Raw genomic sequence first — 16,072 nt, 5'->3', positions numbered from 1 at the left:
CATATATGCCTATAGAAAACATGGAGACACTATCATTGACTGTCATTCCAATCATGCACCTGACTCACCAAGGATCATCTTTTTGGGGGGTAAAATATAATCTGTTGCAGGCTACAGGAACCTCATTAATTAAGTTAATCTCGATATTTGTAAATTAAACTAAGAAAGTTGAACAATTAGTAGGCCTGTTTACTTATGGAGCAAAACTTTTGTTATTCTAATTAAAACATGTTATTATAACCCAGCAGGTCTAGTAACATGCACATTTCAAATAAAAAATGTATGTTATTTTCTATACTCTGATATTTGATAGCTACCAATGGCTGGCTACCAATTACCCGAAGATGTTAAGTCGACGAAGGCCCTCAAAAGATGATTACATTTCCCATTCAAAAGCAGCCACAACACTGAAATAACTTTTCTTAATTCAATGTCATAATAAGCCTACATGAAAAGATGGTTGATTATTTGGTGTTTGTTCTAAGCATCAGCATCAGAAGAAACGCACACTTTGGAACGAGGCGTTCTTTAAACTCCATTCCGCCTGCGTTTCGCCATATCTGTACCTGTAAGACGCATCTTCTTACACATATAGTTTCCATGTCATTATAGAGCAGAACACAGGCAATTGAACTAGAATTCAAATTCTTCCAATCATACAAATATGGTGGTTATATTATTATTTTGCAAACGTTATAAGGTGACAACGCAGAACATTACTGATGCGAGAAAGTCCAAAGGAAAATGGTTAAAACCCGAGTGCACCTGCTCCTCTGCGGTCCCAATCATAATTTCTTGTATACTCCAGCTTCTGGAAAAATCATAGGACGCGAAAAAAAAGGTTATATGAGTCAACTCGTGGCGCTCCTTCAACTGGCCATTACTTGATAGGACGACTGCATGGGAATGGCACTGCGCGCTCCCTATTCTGTTATCCAAAAGCTTTTCTTGAGCTCCACTAACAATAACGGTGTTACGGAGATGGACGGCGGAGGGAGTGGGGATGGTCTTCGCTTGGTACTGAATTTGAATAACACCACGGGTTGATTAATGTCCATTGTGCTGAATAAGTAATGATTCTCCTAGCACACACAAGCCAGCAGCTGCGAATGAAGGACCAGCAACCTTTTAAAGATACAACAGTCCTATTTTGCCTATCCAGGGCAATTACAATCAAAACACTGTTATCCTTGCAAAACGTATATTGTTAATAGACGAAATGACGTGTCCTCTCCCTCACTTGTTTCAGAAAAACTAACCAGAGGTATTCATACAATTTAGCCTAGGAGGCCTGACCAGGTACTAACACGTCAACTTGTTTGTTCATTAGTTTATTTAAAATTATTAATGAATGGCATTTTGGCAATTGTTTTGGTTGTTAATAATAATTACATAATCATTAGTAGAGCCTTTATCAGACCATACGAGAAATACTATAATTAGGCTACGGGGGAATAAAAGCTTGTGTAGTTTAGGCCTATGCCTAATTTCTCAAGTAGTTCAAGTTCAAGACATAGACTACAATTTTCTCCATGGCAAAGGTGATTGTCAGGTAGACCACAAATCGCAAGGGTGATGAGATGCTTATGGTTCTAAAATTGGGACCTCATTCTGATGATACAAATTTACCAGTAACTGTCCAGGCGCTCAGAAGATCTGCAAATATTGTCACTACTACTATTCTTCTAGTTTCCCGAATAAAACATATTTTTCAACTGGCAATTCGATCGAATGGGTAGAATGATTTGACACGTTCGATTTCTTTATCACTTCCCTTCGAATATCCATCGCATGCTTTCGAGGTAGGTAAACCAAGTCAAAAAGGCATGCTACTTGCGCTTCACACTCTGATGCTTTAGGCCTATAGTTTGGGTTTATAGGCTACCCCTCTCTGATAAATTATTAAACAGTGACCGCCTTCGGGGTTGGGCTCTCCTTTCCCCTTTAAAGGCACCTCAGTTGGTTTAATCAGTTAACATTTCCTTTGCTGGGAACATCTTCTCACTTTCGAAGCTCATTTGCTTCTTAAAAGGCCTGCCCGCTGCTTCCTTTTCACCGCCATGTCAGAATAATTTAGTGCAGGAGGCCGCAGATCACTGGAGATTATGGCTAAAGAGAGGGAAAGGACGCGTTAAAGCGAGTGAGGACTTCACTGTGATTCACTCAACCCATTCAGTTCATTGGAGAGAAAGAAAATACATTATGAACCCACTTATGGAAGTCAGACTAAAAATATCTGCATTGGGAAGAAATATAATTATATTTCTCAGATAAGCATGCAAGTTTTCTGCTGTAGTTTAGCACATCATGGAAATCTACGTTTCTGTGAGCTGATAAATTGGTCTCCTTGGGTTTTGTGACAGCAAAAAAACTATCCTGTATTAACAGAATCCTACGGTAATATGCAGGTAAAATTCATTTAATTAATTTCCAGTTTAAGAGATTGACTCTCCTTTCACACTTTTTTTGTTAATGTCCTGTAGTCAACATTGGCATTTCAAAAGTTCCAATGATAGCTGATGCTTCCAAGTTTGTCACCACCAGTCCCCACTACATGGAAAACACATAAGGGCACTCTTTCCCCAGTGCAGTGCAGATTTGAATAGGCCTAGCCCATTTTTCAAGGTCTGAATGTAATATTTAGGCTGTAGGGAGCATTTTCGTAAACCTTCAAAGTTTAGGATAGGCCCAAACGTTCGGCCCTTTTATTGGAAATATATTCTCTTTACGCTATTTACGCTCCCTTACTTTCACTAAAGTTCATCCTGTTTTGTAGGCCTACAACAGATGCAGTAATAATGTACAAACCTGGCCCATGATCTGTTCATCTCAGTGTAGCCTAACTCATCAAGTTAATTTGTTGACATAGGGAGAAACCTTCAGACATTAGTTGAATGTGTTAACACATTTAGTCTCCAAGCGTCTCTGTGAGTCAGTAAAACTAGGGAATCGTCTTGTTTTCACTTCTCTTGTCATATTCGCCTCTCTCTGGACTTAAAACAGCATGCCAATGCTGCACAGTTGCTAGGTGACGAGGGTATAGGGGCCACAATAAGCTAGGTGAGGTTGGCTGGCTGTGACATTTGGCATCCCAAAACAGGATCCTCAATATAAGGCCCTGCACTAAACCATTAGGCTTAGCTTCACAGTCCTATCCCAAGGAGTGGGAAGACAGACATTATCCTTCTTGATAATTACAAAGGACCTTGTTGAGAAAGTTCATCTTTACTTTTACAAGCAGTCACTTTAATCCAGATTCCTGTACTGATCATGTCCAAATTGAGTTCTTATTGTTCCCAGGTCAGTGTTGGGAAGCTACTCTGAAAATATAGTTTGCCAAGCTACCAATTACTTCACACTGGAAGAAGTTAAGCTACACTAAAGCTACCCTTAAGAAAAAATACTTTGTGAAGAACTATCATATGTAAATATGAAATGTCATAGACTACAAATTGCAGGAACAGATCACTTTCGCGTTGAAGCTAGAAAACTGTTGACCACGCCTTTGTTATGGTTAAAAGCTGAGGGATAGTCCTGGAGAAATGTAATGACTCCCAAATTCATAAACAGAGCTATGAATGCAAGGACTGACCTTCCATGATATCAAAGTTATAGTTTTAACCATGTTTTGAGGCTATACAGTGTTTGTTTATATTTCCATTGTTTACAAACAATGGTGTAAAACAAGCTTATATTTGGGGTTCTGACAGTTGAACTAAGCTCCTGAGGCATTTATACATAATAACTTGTAATTTACAAGTCCAAAAATGGATCTAACAACTAAGGATTTCAGCTTTAACAGAATGTATAATTTAGTCTATTAAAAAAAAAACAATGTTTTAAGTGACAATTATGCTGGTCTCATGCCAAAAAATAATATACATTCTTGCCTACTTCACCCATATTTTATTTTTTCAAAGAACATGAGTGTGTAGTTCCAGTAGTTATAGCTACACCACTACATGGCAAAAAAAAAGTTATTAACTACAGAAAACACTACCTAGAGTTAAACTACCACTAAGCTACTGCAACAAATTCAATTACTAGATGAACTACATGTTGTTCACTACTCCCCATCACTGTCTATTGGGGATCATGGTGAATAGCGAATCCACTTTAAACTCACCTCAACCTAAAGAAATCTCTGAGGGTCCACAATTGGTGTCGAGAATGCAGTTTGTGTGTGTGTGTGTGTCCATCCCCCCTCTCTGCCTTTTTGTGTATCCCTGGTCTTAGCACATCTGTGTGCTTAGGGGAAGACCTCCCACTGCGCTTTGGGCTAGTGAAGCTTAGCCTATAGCTGCTGAGGATGGGAAACCATTCCTGAATAAATTTGCCTACTGTCCAGCCTTATGAGTGACCTCTGACCTTTCAGAGAAAAGTTATTGAGGACACCACTGCACTCTCCCAGGCTGACCACTCAGAGGGGCTGGGAAAGTGCCCTGGTGGGGGAGGGGCCGGCTGAAGGGGGGGTCACACAAGAGAAAGCGAACGGGGTAGAGAGGTGGGGGTCTGTCATGAGTGGAGAGATTCCCTTCGAGTCCTATTCCCCACATCCACAAGTGTGGCCCTGATGCTTTGTTGTGACTCTGAGCTAGGTCCAAACAGAAGGCTTCAAACAGCACTATCCTACAATGTTTGTCCCCCATTCTTCTCCCCCCCCCTTTCTTTCACCCTGCATCGTTATATATTAGGCCCATATACTTATGGGTTTTCCTTTCTCTCACTGTCTCTTTACCTACTTTTTATATGCTCTTTTCTCAGTTTTTGTGAGCTCCGATATTCACTGTGGTGAGAATGCTACACTTCTTGACCAATTGCTACTTCTCATTAAAAACACTCGTTGATGAAGCATGGTTATAGGCTGAGAATTAAAGGATGGAATCAATATGTTGAACCAGTAAATACAGCAAAGAGAATGAGCTTAAAAGATGTGAGGCACTTGGAAGCTTTCAAGAGTGGCTACAACACGAGTGGAGCAGGTTCTGTTATCAGGAAACCCACTGGTAATACCTCAGTTCATTCACCACTAGTTACATTTTTCTCAATGCTATTGGTATGATGGTTTTATTGTTTAATCATTCTAATATCATGTCTTGGTCACTCCTTGGACCTTTTACATAATTGTAGATTAGGCCAAAAAAACAAAGAATGCATACTATTCTAGGAGATATGCAATGATTATCTTATGCATATCTACACTTTTGGTCTTTGAAATGCAGTGTGCTTACTTTGTATTCATTTCACATACATCCCAAACCAGATAATAAATAAAGTCCCAATAAATAAAAACATGTTCACACTTTCATGTTTCTGTAAGAGGCAGCTTTGTTTTAGCAGCAGCAGCAAAGCTACTATCCCAGAGTGCCGTCATAGCTTCACTGGCTCTGACAAAGTCTCTTGTCAGTCTCATGTCTGGCAGGTTGTGTCCTTTTCTGGAGAAATTGAGCAAACCCTCCGTTTCCCAGTCTGTAATGCCGGTCTGCCTCCTGGTGGCAACAGTGGGGACTGTACATCCTCGTCAGTGAGCTGGGAGAGGAGAATGTCCACACTCTGCTCTAGAACCCCGCTGAGAATCTTCTGCTCCTCCTGAGAGAAGCGCCCCAGAACATGCCGGTTCACTAATGTTCCACCCGATGGTCTGCCAATCCCAACACGGAGTCTGGGCATCACCTGGAGGGCACAAGATAGAAAAGTACTATTCTATCTTGAGAAATAAATGTGTATTTTTACCCTGCTCTCACCCCCCCCACCCACCCACCACCAGTTCCCTTTGACAAACATGACATTGCGCTGGACTGTATAACACTTTCCCCAAATTTGTCAAAGGGAAACGTCATCTCTCATCACTCAATTCCTCCTAATGTTGGAAGGGAGAGTATTTGTCTGTGTGGAAAGCTACTTACATCTGTCTGCAGACACTCAACACAGGACCGCACACCATTGTGACCCCTGTCAATCAACAACATATAGAAGGAGCACAAAGTTGGGAGGATCACGTTGTCAGATAGCATCATTATTAATGCCGATAACTGGCAGGGAATCAACTCACCTGGCGCTCCCTCCTTGTTTCATAGCAAGCTTCCCAAGGGGCTTGTCCAAGTCGTCATGAACCAGGAGGATGTGCTCAGGCTTGATGCTGTATTTGACCGCTTGATCCAAGGTCATGAAAACAAAACAATATCATGAACAATTCATTTACAGTAGGAATAGCTCACTTTTGTCATAATTCCTCTAACAGTCAAAACTGAAAATTCATAAAATGTCAAAAGACATCAAGAAGACACAAGAATCCTCACCTGCTTTGGCCACGGATACACCGTTTATGTTCATCAGTAGTCGTGGTCGGAGAAGCACAATTTGGGTGTCCTGGATGTCAGATACGATGACCTCACCGGAAACGTGCCTATCGCCATGCCAGCTTTCAGCTAACCTCAGCCGGGCAGCAAGTGCTTCCAGCACAGCCATGCCCACACTGTGGCGCGAACCGTTCATTCCAGGGTTGCCCAGTCCCACAATCTGCACAAGGACAAGAAATACTTATTTTCTATCTTTGCATATTATATTTCTCTAAACGCCACTGGAGAGTGCAGTGATCTCCTCCCACAAGAATGGACTGATTTGTGTACATTTAGCCACACATTTGACCTGATATGAGGGTATTAACTAACAATAATAAAACATCCTGTCACATGCCCCGAATACAACAGGTCTAAGTGAACCTTACAGTGAAACGCTTACTTACAAGCCCTTAACCAACAATGCAATGCAAATAGCCATTTGATTAGCTTTTCAGGAGTCTTATGGCTAGGGGGTAGAAGCTGTTTAGAAGCCTCTTGGACCTAGACTTGGCCCTCCAGTACCGATTGCTGTGCGGTAGCAAGATCTGAACGCCGACTGCGAGCCAGGCCTAATTGCCCAACATCAGTGCTAATGCTCTTAAGCTGAATGGAAGCAAGTCCCTGCAGCAATGTTCCAACATCTAGTGGAAAGCCTTCCCAGAAGAGTGGAGGCTGTCAAATACACTATATATACAAAAGTATGTGGACAGGTGTATAAAATCGAGCACACAGCCATGCAATCACCATAGACAAACATTGGCAGTAGAATGGCCTTACTGAAGAGCTCAGTGACTCATTGTGGCACAGTCATAGGATGCCACCTTTCCAACTAGTCAGTTCAACAAATTTCTGCCCTGCTAGAGCTGCTCCGGTCAACTGTAAGTGCTGTTATTGTGAGGTGGAAATGTGTAGGAGCTACAGCTGTTCAGCCGCAAAGTAGTAGCCACACAAGCTCACAGAACAGGACTGCCGAGTGCTAAAGCGTGTAGTGTGTAAAAATCGTCTGTCCTCAGTTGCAACACTCACTACCGAGTTCCAAACTGCCTCTCGAAGCAACATCAGCACAAGAACTGTTAGTCAGGAGCTTTATGAAATGGGTTTCCATGGCCAAGCAGCCGCACACAAGCCTAAGATCACAATGTGCAATGCTAAGCGTCGGCTGAAGTGGTGTAAAGCTCACAGCCATTGGACTCTGGAGCAGTGAAAACACGTTCTCTGGAGTAATGAATCACGCTTCACCATCTAGCAGTTCGACGGAACAATCTGGGTTTGGCGGATGCCAGGAGAATGCTAACTGCCCCAATGCATAGTGCCAACTGTAAAGTTTGGTGGAGGAGGAATAATGGTCTGGGGCTGTTTTTCATGGTTCGGGCTAGGCCCCTTAGTTCCAGTGAAGGGAAATCTTAATGCTACAGCATACAATGAATGACATTCTAGACAATTCTGTGCTTCCAACTTTGTGGCAACAGTTTGGGGAAGGCCCTTTCCTGTTTCAGCATGGCAATGCCCCCGTGCACAAAGCGAGGTCCATACAGAAATGGTTTGTTGAGATCTGTGTGGAAGAACTTGACTGGTCTGCACAGAGCCCTGACCTGCAGCTGAAGGTGGCACAACCAGTTATTGAGTGTAAGGGGGCAATTACTTTTTCACACAGGGGCGACAGGTAGCCTACTGGTTAGAGCGTTGGGCCAGTAACCGAAAGGTTACTAGATTGAATCCCCGAGCTGACAAGGTAAAAATCTGTCGTTCTGCCCCTGAACAAGGCAGTTAACCCACTGTTCCTAGGCCGTCATTGTAAATAAGAATTTGTTCTTAACTAGTTAAATATAAAGGTGGTGATAGCTAGTAGGCTAAGGCAGGGTTTCCCAAACTCAGTCCTGGGGCCCCCCCTGGGTGCACGTTTTGGTTTTTGCCCTAGCACTACACAGCTGATAATCAAAGCTTGATGATGAGTTGGTTATTTGAAGAAGAAAAAAAAACAGGCACCCGGGGGGGGGGGGGGGGGGTTGAGACCGAGTTGGGTTAAGGTACCTAACGTCCTCCTCTCCTCTCACCTCCTGTTGACTGGGTGAGCGAGAGGTGGATTGTCTGCATCTGGCCAGGATTATTGTTATACCCAATGAGTGGCTGGACCCACACTTTTATAGGCTTTGCCTGGGGACAAAAAAGGATGTCATAATGGCATTGACATGATCTATTTACTTTGCAATAGAAACAGTGTTCTGTTTCTTTGGCCAACCCAATACACCCTGGTAGAAGAAAAAATATCACTCAGGGATTTAACTAGTCTAGTCATGACAAAATATAGCCCAGTTTTCTCAAACTCAACTCTGGACCTCGAAGCCATTTCCACTGCTTTAAAAAAAATTGTTCCTCTCTAATCAGGATCTAGACCTGGGACACTATATGGGTGCAATTAATTATCAGGATTTCAAAGGAGACTACGTGAATCAGGCCTTCATGGTTGAATTGCTGCAAAGAAACTACTACTAAATGACACAAATAATAAGAAGAGACTTGCTTGGGCCAAGAAACACGAGCAATGGACATTAATCTGGTGGTCTGATGAGTCCAAATTTGAGATTTTTGGTTCCAACCTCTGTGTCTTGTGAGACACAGAGTGGGTGAACGTATTGTCTGCATGTGTGGTTCCCACTGTAAAGCATGGAGGAGGAGGTGTGATGGTACTTTACTGGTGACACTGTCTGTGATTTATTTAGAATTCAAGGCACACTTATCCAGCATGGTTACCACAGCATTCTGCAGTGATATGCCATCCCATCTGGTTTGCGCTTAGTGGGACTATCATTTGTTTTTCAACAGGACAATGACCCAAAACCCACCTCCAGGCTGTGTAAGGGCTATTTGACCAAGAAGGAGAGTGATGGAGTGCTGCATCAGATTAAGAAATAATAGTACATATTTTGACTAGGAAAGCCACTACATTTAATTTCCATTTAGATAAATTGTAATAAGAATTTTAGCAAATATTTATAAACAGTTAATAATGCGATGTTTGCAAACTGTAGGCTAATGTGAACAACATCATGTACAGCATCTGATGCGCCCTACTGACACACTGTCCGCTGTGGTACTACATTGTCGCCTACAACGTTACGAGCATTGTTGCATTACTATATTGTAGTGATTGGCTGCTATGCCAACAGCAACATTGTAACTAGTAGTAGGCCTACGATTATTACATATCAAACTCTGTGAGCAAGACAAGTGGTTGCAGTGCACTAGACCAGAAGACATTTGTGCAGCAATGTCTTTCCTGAATATTTCACTTACCAGCCTCCGAAGAGCATTCGTGTGGACTCCTGCTCCAATGTCCATTATTGGTGCAAAGGGTTCAGTCAGCAACGCTCGGTTTATCAGTTTCGATAAAAGTCGTCTCATTGTAACAAAGTTCAACAGCGTCTTGAAAAACTGTGACACACAATACCAAAGTTTACCAGCAACAGTGACGTGTCTCATGAGTGCAAAAAAGGGAACGTCATAAACACTTGAATCTTCATAACTTCATTGTTGTGTTAATAGCCTACTGTCTGTGACCATCAACATCTCAAATTAAATAATGTACTCCTGACATTTTACTTCAGTTATAAACAAACCTATTTGAAATTGTGAAAACAAAATAAGAAACGTTGGAAAAGAGTAAATATTTTACTGAACTAGACCTGCCATGCAACTTCGACATTAGTCAAAGAGACTGGTGGCCAGAAAAGTGAGAGGGTTCATTGTGACCAACGTCTGGTCTTTTTAAGCGTACCGCCACCTAGCTACGAGGTTTATACATGCACGTATACACGCCTACACGCTCATAGAAAATGCACAGTGTAATAGTGATTTTTTTACATTTCAGCCTTGTGTAATTTTATGTACTGGAATTATATTTCACTTCTAGGCCATTGAAACAAATGATGATGATGATGATGATGCCTACATGAGGTAAATCAAAAAAAGTTCAACAAAATGTTGCACCAAAATCCTATTTTTTGTCTGGAAAATGCTTTTCTTGATCACAAACCTAAATTGACTGGCTCTTTTATCTGAATATGAAGTTACATCAGTTTATTGATGACAATGTATTGTGACACAAGGGTTATAATTTGTTCAGGTTGTGTCTGGAGGGATAGACCACGTGCACATTGGAGTTCTCACATCTAGAGTTCTTCTGTCTCAGGGGTCTGTCTCAACGGGGTAGCAGGGTATGGCATCAGGGACAGGCTGGCATCTCTCCACCACGGCATTGATCTCCCCCACCTTCACACCATCATAAGTCCCTGTGATGGTGGTCCAGTGGGTGTCACCGTTATGGTAGGTTCGGCTCAGCCTACCCGTGAAGGGGATGTCGGCGGTCATCTTCCTGCCCTCCATCTGCACGGCACAGGAGTGGTTGGGAGGGACCAGCAGCACCACAGAGATGGAGTGGCTGATAGACTCCACCATGGTGGTTCCCTCTGAGAAGCTCACCGTCTGCTCCTTGGTGAAGTCCACGGTGCCTGGGCTGATAATGGGCACCTTGGCCGTCATGGTGGTGGAGCTGTTGTGGCTCTCCCTGCCGATGTCCCAGGTCTTCTCCACACTGCTGGTCTTCTCCAGCAAGACCTTCTTCTCCACACTGCTGCACTCCAGGTTGGTGACCCTGACAAACTGCATGGCCTCAGGAGGGTGGTTGAACAACTCGATCTGGTCGATGGCGTACTCCACGTGAGAGATGTGCTGGCTGTAGGTGTCCCTGTTGATGGCCAGGACCTGGTATCTCTTGTACCAGTACTCATCGCCCTCCCAAGGCAGGAAGAAGGCTTTATGTTGGATCACAACCTTTCCCAGACCGTATTTGTTCTTGCCGACGTATATCTCAACACCTTGGCAGGTCTTGACAGCATGTTGGGGGACAGCACCGTATTCCTCTTCGATCCACTCCACAAACTCAAAGTTGTCCACATTGACCAGGACTTCGAACTTGGAGGATGAATGCTCCTTGTCAGCGTAGGGGTACTGGCAGAAACTGCCTTTGCTTGCGGTATAGAAGCCAGCTTCGCAGTTGACTTTGCAGATGTAGTCATGTCGTTCGGTGTAACCGTTGTAGATGCCCACAGCACCATTAGGGAGGGACCCTTCCCATTTAACCCATTTAAGGTTGGCGTTCTCCCCATACATAAACAGGGAATCGGGCAACTGGGGCTCTAGATCTGAGGTCTCTGTCAGTGTGGATGGACTGTGGATGTCCAGATCAGGGACCACATCTTCCAGCAGAGGGTTGAGCCAGGGCTCTGTGATGAGGTACAGAAAGCAAAGGTCATAGGTTGCAATGAAGTATCTTTTGTGGAGTTGAAATCTGATGTATTTGGATTCATTCACTCATTATTGATGAGTTAGTTAAGAAGCTGAGAATAAAAATGGGGCTTCTAGAGAAAAAGGTCCTGCCTCTCGCTGAATAGTAGAAAGCAGATTATTCGGTCGACATTCCTATTGGTCCTAGACTATGGCAACATTATCTATTTGAGCGCAACTGCCACTTCATTAAAGCCATTAGATTCAGTTTAGCATAGCCCACTGAGCTTTATTACCAGTGGCAATTTTAGTAATTACTGTATTCTCTACCAGAAAGTTGGTTGGTCCTCTTTGATGTCATGTAGGTTGATACATTGCTATGTTTTCATTTATAAAGCCCTTTTATAAAAAGTCCCACTCTACAGAACATCTTTACTAAACTTTAGACATACGAGTTACCACGCCCGGGATGGTTAACTCTGGAAATGTCTTTGGTCTCTACTGAGTTAGATAAATCAGCTACTAGTTTTCTTGCAGCTTATTTGTGGAACAATCTTCAACATGTTCTTAAATTTGATGTTTTGGTGCCTCTTTTGTATTTATATTTTGTATTTATATTGATGTGTGAATTTTCTGTAATTTATGTAATTCAGAGCTCATCTGTAAAATAGACCTTGGTCTCAGTATGACTCCCTGATAAAATAAAGGTGAAATAAATCAAATAAATACAATTCTTTAGATTGGTTGTCACGGTCTTCCTCCTCTTCATCTGAAGAGGAGAGGCGAGAAGGATCGGAGGACCAAAATGCGGCGTCGTTTGTGTTCATCTTGATATTTAATAAAGAAAACACTGAACACTGAAACACACAATACAAAAACAATAAATGAAATAACGACCGTGACGCTAATGAGAACTGTGCTGACACAAGCAATCAACATAGACAATCACCCGCAAACAAACAGTGAAACCCAGGCTACCTAAGTATGATTCTCAATCAGAGACAACTAATGACACCTGAACTGATTGAGAACCATTCTAGGCCGAAACATACAAATCCCAAAATCATAGAAAAACAAACATAGACTGCCCACCCCAACTCACGCCCTGACCATACTAAATAATGACAAAACAATGGAAATAAAGGTCAGAACGTGACATTGGTAGAGAATATTCAGACAAAATGTTTACACTCTGAGACCCAATTGAAGGTTTTTGATCAACGTGTTTGTGTAATAGGCTGTAATACAGGGGAGAGTGGTGGGAGGAGCTATAGCAGGACGAGCTCTTTGTAATGACTGGAATGGAATTAATGGAACAGAGTCTAACATGTGTAGTTTCCAAATGTTTGATACCGTTCCACTTATTCCATTCCAGCCATTAAACTGAGCCTGTCCTCTTATAGCTCCTCCCCCCAGCCGCCTCTGGTGTAATATAATCAGACTCACTGCTTGGTGCATCCTGCCCCTCCTCCAGCTGAGAGGTGTAGAGCAGGGGGTCAGAGAGGAAGACTGGGCTGCAGAGCTGCAGCACTGCCAGGATGACCAGGAAAGTCAGCCTCATCTAGCAACAAGCGTGCACACACACACACACACACACACACACACACACACACACACACACACACACACACACACACACACACACACACACACACACACACACACACACACACACACACACACACACACACACACACACACACACACACACACACACACACCACAGTCACATCAGTTTACCTATCTCAGATGACATTAGCAGAGTGCTACCCTGTGCATTTTTAACATTCACCACCTTCAATCTGGAAAATGCTCAGTGTTCCTTGTTGCTGGCATTTCCATATAAATATCCATGCGTTCCCCCATCTACAGTATTTCAAACACTTCATTGAATATACTTCAGTATATTGCTGATGGACTGAATACATTAAGATGCTCATTTGTAGGTCTTGCCTATTATTTACTAAAGAGAATTGGCTTCTGAAATCACAAAAAAACTGCCTCTCCAGCTTAGTAAAAAAATCCAACATTTGAAATGGCATTGATTGTTTTATGTTCCATGAAGCAGATGCACAATACAGTAAATCGTGATATTAGTATTCAGCACAGAACTAACAGTAATAGAACATGTTATACACATAGGTTGATGTAAAGAAGCTGTGTTACCTTGACAGGTTCTTCCTCCAGTGGCGTGATCTGCAGCCCCTTGCTACGTTTTAAACCTCCCTGCAGGATAATTGCCCCCAATAAAGTAGCCAGTGCTACAGTGAGTGGCCCCATGCCCATTGGTCTAGTACTCTTACTATATAAGAGTCCTCTGCTGCTGCTTCCGCCCCATTACTTTTGGTGTACAGTGCTTATTGTTTAGTGATTCAAAAAGTAAAGTGAAGGACACTGCACTAAACAGATACAACTAGAGAAAAAACATTCAAGAGGGAGCTGGTCAACACAAAACAGATCTCCAACATGCCACAAACAAGGGGCAGCTACGCAAGGAGAGACAACACCAAAAAGGCCCAACCACCACTCACCCCTACCCACACTGCACCGACATATGTGGCTGCCGGATCGGCCTCTACAGCCACCTAAAGACCCACAAATAGAAGACCTCATTGAGGACAGTCATACTCAACTCGAGTGATCGCCGATGATGATGATAATAATAATTTGACTATGTCGTTTTGGTACTCTTGCAGTGGTTGTGTAAGTAATGCTTGAGAGGATACCTTTCCACCCCATTACAGCAGTCAATATGAGCTTTTATATCACTGGACAGGATCTACCGGGAATCACGTACAATATCTAAGAACAAAATCACATTGCATAAGAATGGCTTTGGTATTGTGACGCAAGTGAGGTTGTTCTTGGTAAGCAAAGACAAAGAACCCAGTGGTAATATCCTTTAGAGTCCTCCGTTATCGATTATTTCAGAGACGATCGCCATTATCACAATAACTATTACCTCGCTGCAACACAGAGATAATATTGTTGACCCTGTCCGGATGAAGGCCAAAAACGTGGAATTGCTCTGATTGGTAAAACCTACTGATGATCACAAGGGTCAAGGCCATCTCTATAAGTCCTTGAACAGATAGCTATTATCAATTCCATTATCATGGTAGATTGAAAAGACTCAATGTTCCTCTGCAGATAATAAAATAGGACAGACAGTGTAAAGGTCTTTACATTGATAGAATATGTCTTTGATCATTCATTATCACCGCACTTTTCGACACATTTATATCAATTACACATGAACTGCTCTTCTGGGACAATAAAGATTTATTGAAAGAAATCATGCTATTATGCTCACAACTTAATAGTGCTTCCTAATCAAATGATGGAAAGGCCATGTTTGTGCTGTGTCTGTGTATCATTTCACAGGACTGGAGGTCACTGAGATAAGGCTGTCTGATATTTCAGGACAGTCTGCGCAGTTCTAGAACCTTTTTATCTTTGTTAGCTTAATCAGGTTAATAATCCTCATCTTATCTTCAATATATCTGTTCTTCCCTACTGGTAAGATGATGGGATGCACAACAACAAGAAAAGTGCATAACAACAAGCAGCTCCTGAACTATGTCCAATGTGGATTATTTTGTCATCGTGTAGATTGTCATAGTGGGATGTTGACTGTCAAGGACGAGAGAGAGAGAGAGACAGAGACAGAGGGAGAGAGACAGCGAGAGAGAGAGAGAGAGAGAGAGAGAGAGAGAGAGAGAGAGAGAAATAATGCATAAAAGAGAGAGAGAAAGACTGGCTTACATTTCAGATGATTATAATAATGAAACAATAATCCAAATGAAAAGAAGAGAAAGTGACACCTCCACATTCCTCCTCTTTCTTCTACCATGCCAGTCCATGACAGCCATGAGAGAGTTAAGAGTGAGTGTTGTAATTTATGAGTGTCATAAAGGAGCTATATAAGCCTGGAGAACCAACAGGTTCACTGCTCCCTGGGGGAACACTGTGAGGTTGTGTGCATTTAGGACACTATTTCACTATTTTAAATTATACAGTGTGTTGCTGTTGAATGGAGCCTACATCAAAACTGGCAGAAACAATAAGGAATGGGAGTTTGACAGCAATGTCATGTTGAGTTAATGTAAATTTGTGTAACATTATAGTTACAACTATAGTCCTTGAATGTTTCCTAATATTCCTCCTTTCCCTGGTCTTTCTCAGATGAAGCTGCCGGTCTTGGTGGTCATCTCACTGCTGCACCTGGGACAGTCCTGTGCCCAGTCTGCAGACCCCCCTCCACGCAGCCTCCGGGACATACTGTAGTGAGGAAGAGCTCCCTGAGACGGAAGGGTAAATTAAACTACATTTGTATACTTCTCTAATTTGATATACTCCTTTTATTCAGTCAATCCCTGCTTTTGACCTCTTAGAAAGGAAAACAGAAAACATTCAAAAGGTCATTCAATGCAAATTGTTTCAACGCA

At 42.4% G+C, this 16,072-nt stretch overlaps 2 protein-coding genes across 3 annotated transcripts; both read right to left on the bottom strand.

Moving 5' to 3' along the window:
• Nucleotides 1–5,053: 5,053 nt before the first annotated feature.
• On the bottom strand, nt 5,054–10,277 carry LOC110525453 (probable peptidyl-tRNA hydrolase). 2 transcript variants are annotated; one of them, XM_036979587.1, is made up of 6 exons: nt 10,025–10,277; nt 9,636–9,773; nt 6,300–6,519; nt 6,053–6,152; nt 5,907–5,952; nt 5,054–5,673 (listed from the first exon to the last, which is right to left on the bottom strand). In XM_036979587.1, the coding sequence occupies exons 2-6, from the start codon at nt 9,741–9,743 to the stop codon at nt 5,410–5,412; spliced, it is 738 nt and encodes a 245-aa protein (XP_036835482.1). In that variant the 5' UTR covers nt 9,744–9,773; nt 10,025–10,277; the 3' UTR covers nt 5,054–5,409. The 2 variants fall into 2 exon arrangements, with proteins under 2 accessions (XP_036835482.1, XP_021461252.2); XM_021605577.2 differs by having other exon boundaries at nt 9,636–10,277.
• A 126-nt stretch (nt 10,278–10,403) lies between these two features.
• On the bottom strand, nt 10,404–13,890 carry LOC110525452 (natterin-3-like). The gene is made up of 3 exons (XM_021605576.2): nt 13,791–13,890; nt 13,071–13,185; nt 10,404–11,623 (listed from the first exon to the last, which is right to left on the bottom strand). The coding sequence occupies exons 2-3, from the start codon at nt 13,183–13,185 to the stop codon at nt 10,527–10,529; spliced, it is 1,212 nt and encodes a 403-aa protein (XP_021461251.2). The 5' UTR covers nt 13,791–13,890; the 3' UTR covers nt 10,404–10,526.
• Between the last annotated feature and the right edge of the window lie 2,182 nt (nt 13,891–16,072).

Source organism: Oncorhynchus mykiss, chromosome 6 (genome assembly GCF_013265735.2).
Source record: "Oncorhynchus mykiss isolate Arlee chromosome 6, USDA_OmykA_1.1, whole genome shotgun sequence".
Classification (NCBI taxonomy): Eukaryota; Metazoa; Chordata; class Actinopteri; order Salmoniformes; family Salmonidae; genus Oncorhynchus; species Oncorhynchus mykiss.
Note: the sequence above shows the minus strand (reverse complement) of the source record. Positions and strands in the feature narration are given on the sequence as shown.

Excerpts from the sequence above, each read along its gene's own strand:
- LOC110525453 (XM_021605577.2), bottom strand. The coding sequence starts at position 9,821 with ATGAGACACGTCACTGTTGCTGGTAAACTTTGGTATTGTGTGTCACAG. Across the intron at positions 6,153-6,299 it reads TGTATCCGTGGCCAAAGCAG|CGGTCAAATACAGCATCAAG; the intron begins GTGAGGATTCTT and ends CCTTGGATCAAG. Across the intron at positions 5,674-5,906 it reads TTGAGTGTCTGCAGACAGAT|GTGATGCCCAGACTCCGTGT; the intron begins GTAAGTAGCTTT and ends TGTGCCCTCCAG.
- LOC110525452 (XM_021605576.2), bottom strand. The coding sequence starts at position 13,185 with ATGAGGCTGACTTTCCTGGTCATCCTGGCAGTGCTGCAGCTCTGCAGC. Across the intron at positions 11,624-13,070 it reads GGGGCAGGATGCACCAAGCA|AGCCCTGGCTCAACCCTCTG; the intron begins GTGAGTCTGATT and ends ACCTCATCACAG.